We start from the raw sequence: 17740 nt of genomic DNA on the forward strand, positions 1-17740 counted from the left end.
TTTTAAAGAAAATATCCATCAATAAGGAATTCCTTAAATACATTAGGAACTTCCATATGACAGAATATCATGCAAACACAGCAAGAATAATGTAAGGCCACCAAAAGATGAATATCAAATATTATTGAGGCATATCATTTCACTCATGTAAATACAGTAATGTATATTTATATATCATTAGATGGGGAGTGGTATTGATTGAGGAGAATGGGGGCAAGACCTTCACCTTCTGCTTTTAAATTTCCCCAAGGGGCACATTTACCATGAGCACAATATACAGTAACTTTATCAACTGAATATTAAGATATCCTGTTTGGAAAAAACAGGAGGTACTAGTGCCATTTTCTATGCCATTTGCTTACTCAGGCCACCAGCAGATAGCTTCCCAGGAAACTGCAAAGAAACACTCCTTGTTATCCTATATCATTTAAGGCAGACTCTACTTCCTTTTCAACCAAGTTCCTCCCAGGTATCCCTGGATCACAATTTTGTTTACCAGGTCAGCCTAAGACAGCTGTCTTATCACACAGACTAATAATGCCTAAGCCTGACTGGATGCCTGTCCACTCTTCCTCCTCTTTCTTAAGTTTATGGTATGATTTCCAATCTACCTCTCCCAGGTTCTTTGCCATCACAAACTCTCCCATTCCTTAATAACTAGATGCACAAATCAATGAATGAGGAAAGGATCATTTTATTCCCTGGTTCAGTGTTAGGAACCACCCTGCCCAGTTTCAGAAGTTGTAATCCCCCATAGCTAAAGCGGAATGAGAGACCTTGGGACCTTAACCAACTACGGAGACAAAGCTTATCTCCTGGGCAGGGCACCAGCCTCTGCCCCCTTTTACTTCACCCTGCTTGGTCCCAGGCAGATGACGGGTTAGCCAATGACCAGTAAGATTCCTCAAAAGAGGGATGACCTAAGACAGGCATGGTCGCAAAGGGGCCCTCAGGGAAGGACTTGGGGGGCTATAGAAAAAGGGGGTGATGGACCCGCACCCCTCAGCTTTGACATTGCCTGAGTCCTCATTCTGTCTGCAAGAAGTCTCCTAATCTCTTGGCTGCCTTACTACCCCTGCCTGATTTAAGCCTGAAACAATGCCTTAAGCCTGAAACAATGCTGGAGGTGGGTGCTGGAAAGGGTGGGTTCCCCAGGGCAATCAGGCCTAAAATAGAACACACAAAATCCTGCATTGCTAAGAATGCTCTCAATTTTCTGATAAGAGTCCAAGCAGGAAATGAGTTTGTTTCCCAAAGTTTTACAGCCCCTTAACTAACTGACCCTGACCCAGAAAAGACCTCATTGTTCTTTGTGTGTCATCTACTGTTTGATCCTTACTGCCTGACGATGATTGATGAGCTTTACCTATATTCCTGTGCAAATTGAACCCAATAAAAGCCCACTGAGCAAAAGGCTCTTGGCCCTTCTCCTTTGAGAGATCAGCCACCTTTCCTCCCCAAGCAAATCATGTCTTGGTAGACTTATTCTCATCCATGGCAGTGGAGGGAGGAGGGAGGCTGTGGGCAGAGACCCGCACAGCGAGTTATAGAATTTTGAAAATAAAATAAAAACAGCCCTGGCTGGTGTTGTTCAGTGGATTGAGTGCAGGCCTGCAAACCAAGAGACTGTGGTTCGCTTCCCAATCAGGGCACATGCCTGGTTTGAAGGCCAGTTCCCAGCAGAGGACGAACAAGATGCAACCATACACTGATATTTCTCTCTCCCTCTCTCCTTCCCTTCCCTTTTAAGATAAATAGATAAAATCTGACAAAAAAAAAACAACAAAAAACTATGTATTAATCTTTTAAAGGTTTGCAATACCACTGGTAAATAATACTTTGAAATAAAATAGAAAAATTATACAGGTAAGGGCATGGTATTCTTTTTAATTTTAAAAAACTTTCTATTGATTTTTGAAAGAGAGAAACATTGATCTGTGGCTCTACTCATTTATGCACTCATTGATTGCATCTTAGATGTGCCCTGGCCAGGGATTGAATCCACAATATTAGCATTATCAGAACACTGCTCTAACCAACTGAGCTACCCAGCCAGAGTGAGGGCATGATATTCATGGTTTAAAAACAAAGCTTTACCACTGCATGTACCACATTGCCTATAATAAAAAAGTTTATGGCAAATAAGCATCTTCAAAGTTCACACTGTGATTGTCTGGACACTGTGCTGTACATCTGAAACTAACACAAAACGGTGATGATGTAAACTGATTTTTTTTTAATTTTAAAAAAGGTAAGTCACGGTGATATTAGGTACAGTATGGTAACTATAGTTAAAAATATTGTATTGCATATTTGAAACACACTGAGAGAACAGATCCTAAAAGCCTCATTACAAGAAAAAGTTCTATAATTATGTATGGTGACCGGTCCCAATATGGTCACAATATACAGATAGTGGATCTCTATGTTGTACACCTGAAACAAATATGATGTGTATCATCTACACCTAAATTTTAAAAATATAAAAAATAAAAAGCCCTGGCCAGAGTGGCTTACTGGGTTGGGCATTGTTCTGCAAAGCAAAGGATCATTGGTTGATTTCCCATCAGTGTACATGCATAGTTTGTGGGTTTGGTTTCCGGTTGGGGTGCATGCAAGAGGCAACCAATTGACATTTCTGTCTCACATCAATGTTTGTCTCCCTCTCTTTCTTCCTCCTTTCCCCTCTCTCTAAAAATAAACAAAATATTTTTTAAAAACTCAAAAGAGAAGTTCACATTGCTATTGCAAGAACAAAGAAAAAGATAAAACTAAAACAAATGTCCTTTTTCAATTAAAAAATGTAAATAAATAGAAATAAAAATAAAATTATATACACGTCTTTTCAAGATCAACAAATATTTTACTCTAAAATTACTATGACTTTGATTTGTTCTGAAATTTCAAGTTATGCTAAATACATAGAATTTCTGTTTATCAAAAGAGGTAATATGTACAAACAATGACAAAAAAACTCTTTTTAAATGGGATAACTTTTGAGGTAACTACACTAAGAATTCCCATTAATATTCCGGAGAAGTACACCTCTCCTCAGTGCTGCAACTGCTGGAAAGGGGATATGGCATAAAATTAAGATTTTCTTTTTACAGTGGTTCTAAATGATAAAGCTCAAATGAGAGAAATATTACAACAGCTTTCTGTTAAAAGTGGGGTTTCATTTTTTTAAAAAGGTTCTTTAAATCTTATTTTAAAAACTCAGAAAGCTACACAAAGAGAAACTACATGATGCTAACACCTAATTAACAGATGGAAACCTATACCCATCAACGACCAACAGAGAGAATTTCCATTTATTTTTTTAAAACAGACTTTTATAGACAGTTTCTTACATTCGCTGTATAAAAGGCAAGCAGTTTTCCTCTGTTAATATAAAAAGGATAAGACATAGATAGCCCTGACTGGTGTAGCTCAGTGGATTGAGCAGGGGCTGGGAACCAAAGGGTCACCAGTTCGATTCCCTGTCAGGGCACATGCCTGGGTTGTGGGCCAGATCCCCAGTAGGGGGCAGTTGAGAGGCAACCACACATTGATGTTTCTCTCCCTCTTTCTCCTTCCATTCCCTTCTCTCTAAAAATAAAAATAAATAAAATCTTCAAGAAAAAAAGGATAAGACATTGAGAGATAAAGCTCTGAACATTTCGGTTATATATAAAGAAGTTATCTTACAAACAGTGGTAGTAATTATAGCATATGTTCCCCTATTCTTCTCTGCACATAAATATAATACTACAAATTTTTAAATTATTTGAGTACTTCAAAATATAAAGTCTTGTACAACCACCTACATTCCAGTTGAGATGTATAGCACTGAATCTCCTTATAGCATTATAATTATAACATTATAATAATGTTATAATTATAATGTTATAATTATTCACACCAGAGTGAGAACCTGAAGACTTGTATTCCTTCCCCACATTAATTACTCAGTCTATGATCTGAGGAAATAATACATCTCTATCTGCTCATCTATAAAGGGGGTTAGATATAATCAGTGATTTTCAAACTGGACTCTTTGAAAACTTGAGAATTCTGTGTGTTGCAGGGGAGAGATTAATAGAAGACGATTAATAATTTACATTATACTACTTAAAAAGAGGCTCTGGCGGGGTAGCTCAATTGGTTAGCGTGTCATCCTAATACACCAAAGTTGCATGTTCAATTCAGCAACCAACAAATGCATAAATAAGTGTAACAACAAATTGATGTTTCTCTTCTTTCTCTCTCTCCCTTCCTCCCCCTCTAAAATCAGTAACCTTTTAAATAATTCAAAAATCACTGCATATATCCTTTAATATTCAAAATCCATTCTATTGTTTCCCAAATTTCAACATTTTAATTTCATTTTTCTTTTTTTAATTTTATTTTTCAATTACAGTTTACAGCCAGTATTATTTTGTATTATTCTAAGGTGTACAGCATAGTGGTTAGACACCTTTCTATTTCTTTATGCTATTAAAGACTGCTAACAGTCTCAAATTTTAAACTGGAAAAATTAAATACAGAATGTATATAAATGTCCCTCTCGAAATCACATAATTCATGCAATGGAAATCGCCCAACTCTAATGACCTTCCAGAGATCAAAGACTAGGAATTATTTTCCATTTCAGCAAGGCAGTCAGCAATCATTCAGCAATTACTGCATAATGTAATTTTTAATATCATAAGCATTAAAGATATACTTAAGGAACTGTATTATTATTTTTAAAATACCTGTACTATAAATTGTAACTCTCTTCTTTCTGCTTCCCATTGTTCTGCTTGCAATCTAAACTCCTCCAAGGCTGTCTCCCTGATATGAGACTCCATTTCATTCTTCTCCTGCTGATGTTTTTCCAATGCTTCCTTTATACGAATAAAATCTTGCTTTACTATTAGATCAATAAAAGTTAACTTTCTTCCTTCATCCCCAATTTAAATGTAAAAGGACTCTGCTTACCTACCCTGTTAAGACTCATTATAATTTGTTAAAATCATTAATAGAACTTTTATATTTTGATCATCAAAATACAGATCTGAGTAAAAAGCTAGGTTTACCTACTTAATTTAAGCAATATTTTACAAATACATTTGTAGGCATGTATTTAAAGCAATTTTCCAGAAAATTTTAACTTCAGAGGTTTTAATAAAATGTATTGTATGGTAGAGACAAAAATAAAATACATAGATTTTATGTAATCTATATGTAAACCTATGTGTAAAGTAAATAATATGAAAATCTCCAACTACCTGTGAATAAACTATTTGGATTATTATTTCTGATAGTGTATATACAATCTGACAGAAAACACTGTATTTCCAAAAAAGGAGAATGGAGGAGTTTGTGTAATAAACCAGAAGGAAATTAGAGAGTAAAGAATTTGAAAAGTCAGAAAATTTTTTTTAGAAGTCTTGACTATCACTAATTTCTAGTTCTACAGATAAACAATGTTGGCAAGAGTCTTCTTTTGGGGTTTTCCTGACTATGCTACATTTATAAGATCTAAGATGGTTGAAAATCTTAAAACTGTAAAATGCAGGTTTCTTAAACCAAATTTTCTAACCCTTAGGGTTCAGAACTCAGTCCCCGTTTACATATTAACACGAGGAGAAAGATTCTGTGGTTTATAGGAGAGAAGGAAAACCTGATGTGCCCATCTGACAATAACTTGGAGCTGCACAGTGAAGACAACTCTCAGAACTTTCACGAAACGGAAGCCATCCCTGAGGCGCTTTTCCCCTAGTGCTAAACAGTGACTCCTGCTCACACTCAAATTCCGCAACAGCTCTGTGCAGATCAGTTCAAAGCCCATGGCATAAAATCAGAGTTCTCCATCAGGTAGCTGATCAAGATCACATCAAGATTGTAACTGGGGGTACAGGCTGACTGACTATAAGGAATGCTGCCACCACTAACTACCCTTCTTTGGCTCCAAGACATTTTAGGTAGGGAGGGTTATACAGGGCCACCTAAACTTCCACATTCCAATACTAATGGAGCCCCCAAATACGGATGCCAGGCACCATTCGTAGTAGACAAGACACAAACTAGGAGTATTGCCAAAAAAGAAATCAAAAGAAGGTCTGCTGACAAAGTCTGGGAATGTTTGTGTCAAAACTTTATATTTAGTAAATGCTTTTGTAAAATTATTTTTAGTGAAGTTTTATTTCCAGAATTCTGAAAAGCAATTTACACCAGTGATAAATATAAAGCATTTATATCATATTTGGTTGTGTTTTTTTTTTAAGTTAAACTGGTACTTCGAAAATATGGCAAATATAGAAAATTCAAAATCTACCTCTAAGTGGCTGGCAACCTCAACCTTAAACCATATTTTTACTTTGAAAAATAAAAACTGGGGGGGGGGGATGGAGTGGGGAGGGAATAAATATCTCATAATAATTTTATAAAAAGTCATCAAATTATTCATGTATCATATCTATACAGATAATAAGCATATATCAGATACATATTTTTCTATATTTACTGTATTTCAGGTCAAATGTACAGCCCACATTTCTAAAATTCCAAATTTTCATGCTGCTAGACAAAACAGGCTATAGGTTTTTTATATTATAAAATGCCCATATCATATGCTTATTTTTTACATTTTGATCAGAGATTTCAAACTGTTTTTCACAAAAGAAACAGTATATATGTTAATGTATTTTAAAGCATGTTACAAGACAGACCTGGAAAAACTACCCTAAAGAGGAAAGAAGAAAGAGAGACAGGGAGGGAAGGAGGGAGGACGGAAATCAGATTTTCCTGCTTTCTGGTAGTTATTGTCCTTTCCAAGGTCCACTTCAAATAATGTATAACACATATTAATAGATATTATATATATATATAAATTCCTTTATAAAAATTATTTACCTGTAGAGTTTTCTCGAGTTTGCTTTTTTCTTTCATAAGTAAATCATATTCTTGATTGCAATTTTGAATTATATTGTCTCTTTCCTCCAAATCATGCTCAAATCTTCTGCATTCTTCTTTCCATTTCTGCTGGGAAGTCTGAAATGCTTTCTCAATCTCATTGGCCCTTCTTTGAAGTTCTGTATTCTGAGCTATTAAAAATATAAAAGAACAACAGGCACACTTATGACAATAAATTAAATCCGAGTTCAAAACATGGGGCTCAGAGCCAATTTCATTTACAGCGTGGTCTTAGGACAGAACCTGCAACCACCTCAGACCAGTAAACCAGTAAAAGCCGACTGTCCCGGAACCAGGACTCTACCACTTTTCATCCCTTCTTTTCCTCCAGACAAAGGTGACTTTGCCATAAAATGATGTAACAAATTCCCAGAAACATGCCCAGGTTTGGAGGCGCCTCTAGCACCAGGTACCACTCTTTTTCTCCTATTCAAGAAGATAAATCAAATATTTGTTTTTTAAAATGCTGTACTATTTTATTTTATTCTATTCTATTTTTATCCTCACCTAAGGATGAGCTTATTGACTTTAAAAAGGGGAAGGGAGGAAGACAGAAAAGAGATACGTTTATCTGTTGCCTTTCCTGTCCAGGGACAAAACCCACAACCTAGGCAGGTGCCCTGACTGGGAATTGAACCTTCAACCTTTCAGTCCACAGGACAATGCTCCAACAAACTGAGCTACACCAACCAGGGCATGACTACTCTTTTTAAAAGATTTATAGGTTGCAAATATTTATATTTGGCAACAAATCAGTTGTAACACATTTACACATGAGACTGTCAGAAAATTAAGGCTGGGAACTACTGCGACAACCCTTTAAAACTGTGATATTTACTGCCCCCAAATTAGGCTCAAACCTGGGTCACCCTAATACAGCACCTCAACAATAACGACCTCCTCCCCACCAGGGCTGCTGCTCTATTTCAGCATTTAGAAAACACATAATGAAAGGCCTCCAGGTCTGGCTCCACCACCTACCACCTGACTAAATGACTTTGACTCTCAGAATAAAATACCTCCTATTGGGTTAAGGTTTTATGAAGGCCAAATGAGGAAAATTACACACATGTACACAGTTAGCAGTATTGTTTTTAAATTATTTTCTGTTTTGAATGGATCACATATTCCAAAGTTTCAAAATTCAAAGGTATAAATGGTACAAAAACAACTCCCTCCCATCTGGTTACTTGCACTACAAGCCTTGATTCTATGGTCTGGCAGCCTGTATTGCAGGTAAGACGTTTCAGGCCATTTTCATTTTTGTCCTCTGCATGTGGCTTTTCTTTTTCTTTTCTTTGGTCTTTGAAAGTTTTGTAATCTTTTCTTTGTCTCTTTTTCTAAAATTTCATAATGCCATGCCTTCAAGTGGGTCTATTTCTTTCCATTGTGGTGAATATTCATTGGGCCCTTTCAATCTGGCAACTCATACATAACCTTTAGTTCTGACATGTTTTCTTAAATAATTTCACTGATGACTTATCCTATTCCATTTTCTCTCATATTACTTAGATTGGTCCTCAAATTTTCTTTTCTTTCCTCTATTTTTCTACTTTTGTCTTTCAATGCTAATTTCTAGGAGATTTTTTCCACCTTTATCTTCCAATGCTTCTATCGACATTTTTCATTTCTGATTTTATATTTTTAAATTCTAAGAGCTTTCTTTTTTCTCTGGTTCACAGGCCTGTGCTCAATCCACTGAGCTACACCAGCCAGGGCTGAGCTTTCTTTTTTTTAATGGGATCCGGTTCTGACCTGACAGATGGCATATATTCTCTTTCAGCTGGGAGGATATTAATGCTACTTATTTGTTAAACCTTCTGAAGAATTTCTGATTCTTCCAAATTAACTTTTTTCTCTCCACTTCAGAAGCTCTCCCTAAGTATCTGGTAATTCTCGTTGTCTGCTGTCGACTAAGAGTAACTACAGAGTGACACACCCTTCACCCCTCCCAGACGCTGAGCTGGAGTATGGTGGAGCTGGGCACCTACGCTCTTCACTGGAGGGCGGGGTGTCTGGGCCATTTGTCAGTATCACTCGGTTTTTCTTCTCAGCTTGGTCAGGCGACCCACAGAAAAGTCTTCCAAGCTCCTATATGGAATGCAGAACTCTGGTCACAGCTTTTGGGGAAGCCAATAGGAAAAGGAAGCTGGCCCTTGCTGGCGTGACTCAGTGGACTGAGCACCTGCCTATGACTTGAAAAATCACCAGTTTGATTCCTGGTCAGGGGACCTGCCTAGGTTTTGGGTCAGGTCCCCAGATGGAGGTGTGTTAGAGGCAACCAATTGCCATTTCTCTCCTTGCCTTCCCTTCTCTCTAAAAATAAATAAACAAAATCTTCTTTTTTAAAGAAGCTAGAAGAATTAGTTCCTCCATATTAAACTTAAGTCTGGTATCTTCCTGTTTTTCCCAGCCTGGAGACCCTCTGTTTCATCAACTCAGAGATTACTCCTAAATGGGAACAATCCAGAGTAGCATGCTCGCAAAAGGAATCCTGAAAACAGACAGCTACTTCCAATTCCAAATTCCAAAGGTATCTGGTGCTCCCAGTTCATAAGTCCTTTCACTCTCTGACAAGTCGTCTGCCAGCTTTCCATATTCCTGGTTTAGGATTCTAATATCTCAGGTCTGCTAAATTAGTTATCCCTCATCCATTTGCTTTCCAACTTCCAAAATTTTCTTTCTTGTCAGGTCTCTTATTCTCTCAATCATTATGGGATTTTCTTTTTTTTTTTCTTATCCTCACCCAAGGGTATTTTTCATTGCTTTTAGAGAGCAAGAGAAAGAGGGGAAAGGAAGGAAGAAAGAGGAGAGAAATAACAATGTGAGAGAGAAACATCAATGTGAGAGAGAAACCGACTGGCTGCTTTTTGTGTGTACCCCTACCAGAGGCAGAACCTGCAAACCAGGCACCTGCCCAGACCAGGGCCTGAACCCAAGACCTTTCAGTTAGTGGGACAATGCCCAACAGAGCCACACTGGCTAGGACTGGGATTATCTTTTTTAATATCCCCTAACTCCATTAGGTTGTTTTTCACTCTACCCTCAACATTTCATTATGAAAGTTTTCAAAAGTGTATAAAGTTGATACACTGTATAAAGTATTATACAGTCAACACCCAATAAAATCACCTAGACTCTATGACTGTTAATATTCTGCTACAGTTGTTTTATCACACATTCATCTATGCATTCGTTCATTTATCCATCCATCAAACCATACCTTTTATGGATTTCAAAGCAAGTTGCAAATATATTTCACTCCCAAATAATTCAGCATTCATATTCATATTGTTAACTAGAATTCAATATAGTTTTATATTTTTGAGGTAATACTTCCTTATAATGAAATGCACAACTCTTAAGTATACCTTCAAAGAGATTTGATAGATGCCTACACTACACTCACGTAACCCAGACCCCAATCAAAATATCAGACATTTCCTTTAACCTGAAAACTTTCCTCACACTTTCTACCAGTCAGTCCCTACCACTATCCCATCACAGAGGCAAGCATTATTCTGATTTATTTTTCACCAACAATTATTTTTCTCTGTCAAAGAACTTCATATAAATGGAGTCATACAAGATGTCCTCTTGTGTATAAACTTCACTCAGCATAATGATTTCGAAATTCATTCATGGTATTACATCTATCAGTAGTCACTTCACTTCTATTTCTGAGTAGTATTTCATTGTATGAATATAATACAAATTATTTCTTCATTCTCTTGTCAATGGATATTTAGAGTTTGTTTGTTTTTTCTAATTTGTGGTTGGCATAAAGAAGGTGCAATAAAAATTGGTGTACTAGTTTTTGGTAGACTAATGTTTCTCAGGGAATAATACCAAAGAGTAAAACTGCTGAATCGTAGGATAAAGACATGATTATTTTAAAAGAAACTGCCAATCCCTGGCCAGATGGTTCTATTAGATGGAGCAGCATTCCATACACCAAAAGGTTGCAGGTTTGATCCCCAGTCAGGGCACATACTTAGGTTGTGGGTTCAATCCCTGGCCGGGGTACATATGGGAGGCAACTGATCGATATTTCTCCTTCCTTCTCTCCTTCCTTCCTTCCTTCTTTCCTTCCTTCCTTCCTTCAGGGTACATATGGGAGGCAACTGATCAATATTTCTCCTTCCTTCCTTCCTTCCTTCCTTGCTTCCCTCCCTCCCTCCCACTCTCTCTCTCCCTCCCTTAGTCTCTCCCGGCCTTACTCTCTCCCTCTCTCTTCCATCCTTTCTCTCACTCTCTCTCTCCACTCCCCTGACTTCCTCTCTCTCTCTCTCCCCTCCCCCATCTCTCTCCCCCTTGCTCTCTCAAATCAACATATGCCCTGGTGAGGCTTAAAAAAAACAAAAAGAAATTCCCAGGTTTTTTTTCCAAAGTAGTTGTACCATTTTACTCTCGTACTAAATATTAGGGTTCCAGTTGCTCTACATACCCATTAGCATTTGGTATTGCAAGTTTTTTCAATTAGAGCCATCTGATGGGTATGTAGTTACTGTCACAGTGGTTTTTAATTTGCATTTCCCTAATGACAAGTAAGGTTAAACATTTTCCATGTGATTAATGGCCATTCCTCCATTTCCTCTGTAATGTGTCTTGAAATTATTTGACTTTGGGCAAGTAACCTCCCATCTTCCCTGGATTTCAATATCCTCATAATTAAGTTAAAGCCATTAACTTTAATTTAATTACCTGGTGCCTTGCAATCCTTTTATTCCTAAGTGGTATAGTTATGAAATGCCAAAAGAAATCAAAAATACTTCTGACCAGTGGCAATAACCCAAGATATCTGGCCAAGACTAGGGCACATAACTTTTGCTATATTTATAACTTAACATTTGTTTACCCCATGCAGTTAACAAAGCATGTTCGTTTTCTTATTTCATCCTTAAAACAACCTAAGTTCAAATATCAGTAAATAAGTGGTAGAACCAGACTCAAACCTCAATCTTCTGAAATCATGTTCAGTGTTCTCTTAATTAAAACCTGCTCTGTGCAAAAATTTTCATAGCAACCTTATTCTTAATAACCAAAACCCAGACACAAACCAAATGCTCATCAATAGTGTGGTATATTCACATAACATAATACTAACCATGAATATGAAACTCAGGAAAGAAGCCAGATATAAAAGAGTGCATACTATGTGAGTTTATTCACATAAAGTACCCAAAAGGGGCTAAATTAATCTTCATTATTAAAAATCAGGACAGTAGTTATCCATGTGGAAGGACTTCTGGTAATTTTGTATTCTGTGATCCAGGTTCTTGTGATTAGTTTACACGTATCTGAGCACGTTTCTTTAATATATACTTAAGTAAAATGATTTTAAAAGATGGTCACATGCTACATTAACAGATAACTTTGAGAGTTAAATCAACTGCCTTTTTCTTTTCTAGGGACCACACTCTAACCCAGTGATTCCAGAACCCAGCTAATCAACAAAATCACCTACAGTGCTTCTTGCACACCCAGATTCGCTCAAGCTAGAGATTCTGATTCAACACTATATGTGATAGAAGACCTAAAATACATTTTTTTTAAAAAATCTGTGTGACTCTGCTAATTGTTCATGGAAAAGATGCCCTAAAAATGATTAACAGAATTTTGAACCCCTTCTTCTATACATATACAACATAAAATATTAATGTAAAGTAGATGAATGTTCACATAATTAATTGCCAGAAGACTTTATAAACACCTAGAGAAGTCTGTCCATCAAAGGCCAGTCAATGAATCAAAACCTTACTTCTGACCCTATATGGAATGCATGTACAACACTAAGCAATGCTATGCAATGAGGTCACAATTCTTAGCATGCAAAGAAGTGGAAGTAGTCTTACCACAGAGTTTTTCTTGGATCCTATGTGCCTCAGCTAACCTTTCTTCAGCAGCCCGTCGTCCAAGGCCCGCTTCCTTTCTAGCAACTGCCAGGTCGTATTCCAAGCTTTGTCGCAACGCTTCTCCTTTTTCAACCTCAGATCGTAGCTTGGCAATCTGGCTCTCATAGCTTGCCAGCTAAAAACAGATTTCTGATATCATGAACCAATATTAAAATATGTCTCCAAGATTATGAGATCACTCACCCAAACATTTATACTTCTCAGAAAAAACTTGTTCCTATAGTATTTGTAAGACAAGAATTTATAGACTTACATTTTCTGAAAGACTGGAGAAGCACTAGCCTTCCCCACCAAATGACAATAGTAATTTTCTTATTTTAGAGAATACACCAGAGGAAAAAAAATTTTATTCTTATATGAATTTCTTCTAAAAATAAAGGAAATCACAAGTTTTGATCAGATGGCAGTCATACCTAAGAAATGGAAAAAATGCATGTCCCATAGTAAGCCTTTAAAAAATTCATTCTTGCCCTGCCTGGTGTGGCTCAATGGGTTGAGTGCCAGCCTGCAAACTGAAAAGTCGCTGGTTCAGTTCCCAGTTACGGCACACGGCCAGGGCCCTGGTCGGGGGCTTGTGAGAGGCAACCGATCGATGTTTCTCCCACATATTCATGTTTCTTTCCCTATCTTGGTATCTCCCTTCCCCTCTCTCTAATAAATAAACCAATAAAATATTTTAAAAACTAAAATAAAAATTCATTCTCCCCTCCCTCCTATTCTCTATATGAAATCATGAAGCAAACTGCATCAAAATATAGTTTGGTAAATATTGTCTAGTTATTTCACTTGATTATGACATTCCTGATAGACCACAAGGAAATAAAAATGCCAACTTCACAGGGATTTTAATGAATTAATATCTAATCTATCTAATATCTAGATAACTAGATATTTAATGACTAGATTTCATTTGCCCAATATCATCCCATGAAATAATACAATAGAAAATAGGTCAAAAATTAGAGCTACGTAGGACTTCTGGCCAAGATGGAGGTGTAGATAGACACATTGCGTCTCTTCACACAACCAAAAGAAGGACAACAAAAATTTAAAAACAAAAAAACAGCCCTGGCTGGCGTAGCTCAGTGGATTGAGTGCGGGCCTGTGAAACAAAGGATCACAATTCGATTCCCAGTCGGGGCACATGCCTGGGTTGCAGGCCAGGTCCCCAGAAGGGGACACATGAGAGACAACCACACGTTGATGTTTCTCTCCCACTCTTTCTCCTTCCTGTACCCTCTCTCTAAAAATAAATAAATAAAATATTTTTTAAAATAAAAATAAATACAAACAAAAAAACAACCGGAACTGACAGAATATCAAACTGTATAAAAGTACAACAACCAACGAGTTAAAGAAGAAACATTCATCCTGATGGGTGGGAGGACCAGAGATGACCAGCCAGGGTGGAAAGGACTCTCGGCAAGGCGGGGGCTGGAGGACCCAGTAAGGCAACTGCTGGTGGAGCAGGCAGTCCCACATTTCTGTGCAGATACACCAAGAGAAACAACTGGGGAGCAAGACAGACTGAGCAAGCCAGGGCTTCAGGGCAAGGAAATAAAGCCTCAAACATCTGATGAAAAATAGCAGTGGGGGTTGAGGCGGCAGCAGGAGAAACTCCAAGCCTCACAGGAGAGTTCGTTGGTGAAACCCACAGGGTCCTAGAATGTACACAAACTCACCCACCCAGGAATCAGCACCAGAAGGACCCACTTTGCTCCTGGGTAGCCAGGGAAGTGACTGAAATCCAGCAGAGAGTGGAGCAAGTGCCACTGTTCCCTCTCAGACCCCTCCCCCACATACAGAGTCACAACCCAGTGTCTGGGTTGCCCTGCCCTGGTGAATACCTAAGGCTCCACCCCTCACTATGTAACAGGTGTGTCAAGATAAATAAAAATGGCCCAAATGAAAGAAAAGATCAAAGCTCCGGAAAAAAATACAACTAAGATGAAGAGATAGCCAACCTATCAGATGTACAGTTCAAAACACTGGTAATCAGGATGCTCACAGAATTGATGGAATCTGGTCGCATATTAGATGGAAAAAATGAAGGCTGTGCTAAGTGAAATAAAGGAAAATGTGCAGAGAACCAACAGTGACGGGAAGGAAACTGGGACTCAGATCAATGGTGTGAACCAGAAGGAAGAAAGAAACATCCAACTAGAAAAGAATGAAGAAAAGAATTCAAAAAATTGAGGAGAGGCTTAGGAATCTTCAGGACATCTTTAAATGTTCCAACACCCAAATCACAGAGGTGCCGGAAGGAGAAGAGGAACAGCAAGAAATTAAAAACTTATTTGCACAAATAATGCAGGAGAACTTCCCTAATCTGGCCAAGGAAATAGAATCCCAGGAAGTCCAGGAAGCTCAGAGAGTCCCAAAGAAGTTGGACCCAAAGAGGAACACACCAAGGCACATTGTAATTACATTAGCCAGGATTAAAATGGAGGAGAGAATCTGAAAAGCAGCAAGAAAAAGGGAGACAGCTACCTACCAAGGAGTTCCCAACAGACTGTCAGCAGATTTCTCAAATGAGACCTTGCAGGCAAGAAGGGGCTGGAAAGAAGTATTCCAAGTCATAAAAGGCAAAAACCTACATTCAAGATTACTCTATCCAGCAAAGCTTTCATTTAGAATGGAAGGGCAAATAAATTGCTTCCTAGATAAGGTCAAGTTAAAGGAGTTCATCATCACCAAGCCTTTATTATATGAAATGTTAAAGGGATTTATCTAAGAAAAAGAAGATAAAAAAATATGAACAGTAAAATAACAACAAACACAACTATCAACAACTGAACTTAAAACACAAAAACAAACTAAGCAAACAAGTAGAACAGCAACAGAATCACAGAAATAGAGATCACATGGAGGGTTATCAGCGGGGGAGTGGGATGGGGAGAGAGGGGGAAAAAGTACAGAGAATAAGCAGCATGGACAGTAGGTAGAAAATAGACAGGTGGAGGTTAAGAACAGTATAGGAAATGCAGAAGCCAAAGAACTTATATGTATGACCCATGGACATGAACTGAGGGGGGGGGAGGGGAATATGGGTGGGAGGGGCTGTGCAGGGCAGGGGGGAATAAAGCAGGGAAAGTGGGACAACTATAATACCATAACCAATAGAACACATTTAAAAAATTTATAGCTAGGTGATTTATAAAGTCGTTTCCCACTCTAAAACTCTAGGATTGAATCAATAACTCATTAAATAATATTAAACATTTTCTCTGTGCTAAGTATAGTGAAAGGTATAAAAACAAATATTATAGGGCCCCCAATATCAAGGAATTCAATGCTATAGAAGGAAAGGCATATGTCATAAGTTTTATAAAAGAGGCAAAAAATGTTATATAATACTCCAAAGAAAAACAAAATTATTTATTTATGGTGTGAGAGAAGAAACAGTAGATAAGAGGGAATGCTAGAAAACTAACATTTAGCAAATCACTGAGGTACATCGAATAAAAGACACAAGAATTTCTGCAGGACAACATCAGAAATTACTCAAACAGCTATTAAAATGTAGTGTAGCAGCAGTTACTGTCCTTTCTACACATAAATAATAAAATAATTTCTAATTTAAATTCTTAAAAAGTCAAATACCTTCAAAACACTATACTTACAAAATAACAATTTACAAATATCTTTTAATAGTTTCAGAAAAAGTCAAAGAACACCCTTAATTACAAGGAGAGGAGTAGAGATATCTGGTCAAGGTGGTGGCATGGGTAGACATGGCTCACCTCTTCACACAACCAAATCAAAATTACAACTAAAATATACAACAACCATCCATCACTCACAACCATCAGAAATTGAGATGAATAGAAGTCTGACAACTACAGAACTAAAGAAACCACAACCACCCAGACTGGTAGGAGGGGTGCAGACACAGAAAGGACTGGTCCCTCATCCACATGTGGTGGATAAAAATTTGGGAGGGATATCTCAGGTGCAAGGAGTCCCAGCCCCATACCAGGTTCCCCAGACCAGAGTTCCAGAGCCAGGAATGTAAGTCCACATAACTTCTGACTGCAAAAACCAGCAGGGACTAAATTGGTGGAAGAAACTTCTGGAGCCCCAAGCCATCCTCTTAAAGAACCCATAGACAGACTTACCTACTCAGACTCATTCCCTCTGAGCTCTAGAGCCAGGGTAGCAATTTGAAAGGCACCAGTGGTATACAGAGAGAAAGTGAATTGTCTGGCACCATGACAAGCAGAAGCCATTGTTCCTTTTCTAAACCCTCCTGCCACAGAGCCTGCAAACTGGTGCCATATCTGATACTCTATCAACCTGGCTAACACTGTTTGGTTCACCTAGGAGATTCCCAGAGACTCCACCCCGCCCAACTTATAGGCCCACCCAAGCTGCTTTTCCATGCAAATGGCTGGTTTTGGTTCCTGCTTCACAACTTCCTAAACCCTATCAAACAAGCAACAGTTGCCCTCAGTGAGCCCCAGGTCCAACACAAGCAGCGGTCTGGCTAGGTTCACAGCTTAGCTTCCCCTGGGTATCTCCATGCCCAGCACAAGTAGCAGACATCTCAAACTGCTTTATAGCTCAGGTATGGTGGCCCTGAGCAAAACATAGGTAGGAAATGATCTTGGCCTACACCATCTGGGAAACTTCATGGCCAGCACACCTAGTGGACAGCTACAGACCACATCACAACGCCACCACTCAGCCCCTGCACAACTAATCCTCCATGGAGTGGGGAGGTTGGTGCTCAGTGTCACAGCCAATCCCTGCCACTGACTAGCCTGGGTAAACCCCTCCCACTGATCTGTCAACACAACCAAGGCTCAACTACAAGAGAAGGGTGTAGTCCACCCACATAAAGGGTGCACCTTTAATACTATGCTTGGGTCATGGGGAAGCTGAGC

General features: G+C 38.3%; 1 protein-coding gene across 3 annotated transcripts in view; it reads right to left on the reverse strand.

The window, feature by feature from the left end:
* CCDC171 (coiled-coil domain containing 171) overlaps positions 1-17740 on the reverse strand; it is a 313810-nt gene that overhangs the window by 282088 nt on the left and 13982 nt on the right. For 2 of the 3 annotated variants that reach the window (XM_037061926.1, XM_037061925.1), the window contains exons 4-6: positions 12795-12969; positions 6880-7070; positions 4737-4868 (exon numbers count right to left, since the gene is read on the reverse strand). In XM_037061926.1, the coding sequence (XP_036917821.1) occupies positions 4737-4868; positions 6880-7070; positions 12795-12969 (498 nt within the window). The remainder of the gene's footprint in view (positions 1-4736; positions 4869-6879; positions 7071-12794; positions 12970-17740) is intronic. The other variant, XM_037061927.1, reaches the window with a different exon arrangement.

Source organism: Sturnira hondurensis, unplaced genomic scaffold (assembly GCF_014824575.4).
Source record: "Sturnira hondurensis isolate 20B ecotype Veracruz unplaced genomic scaffold, ASM1482457v3 Scaffold0013559, whole genome shotgun sequence".
Lineage (NCBI taxonomy): Eukaryota > Metazoa > Chordata > Mammalia > Chiroptera > Phyllostomidae > Sturnira > Sturnira hondurensis.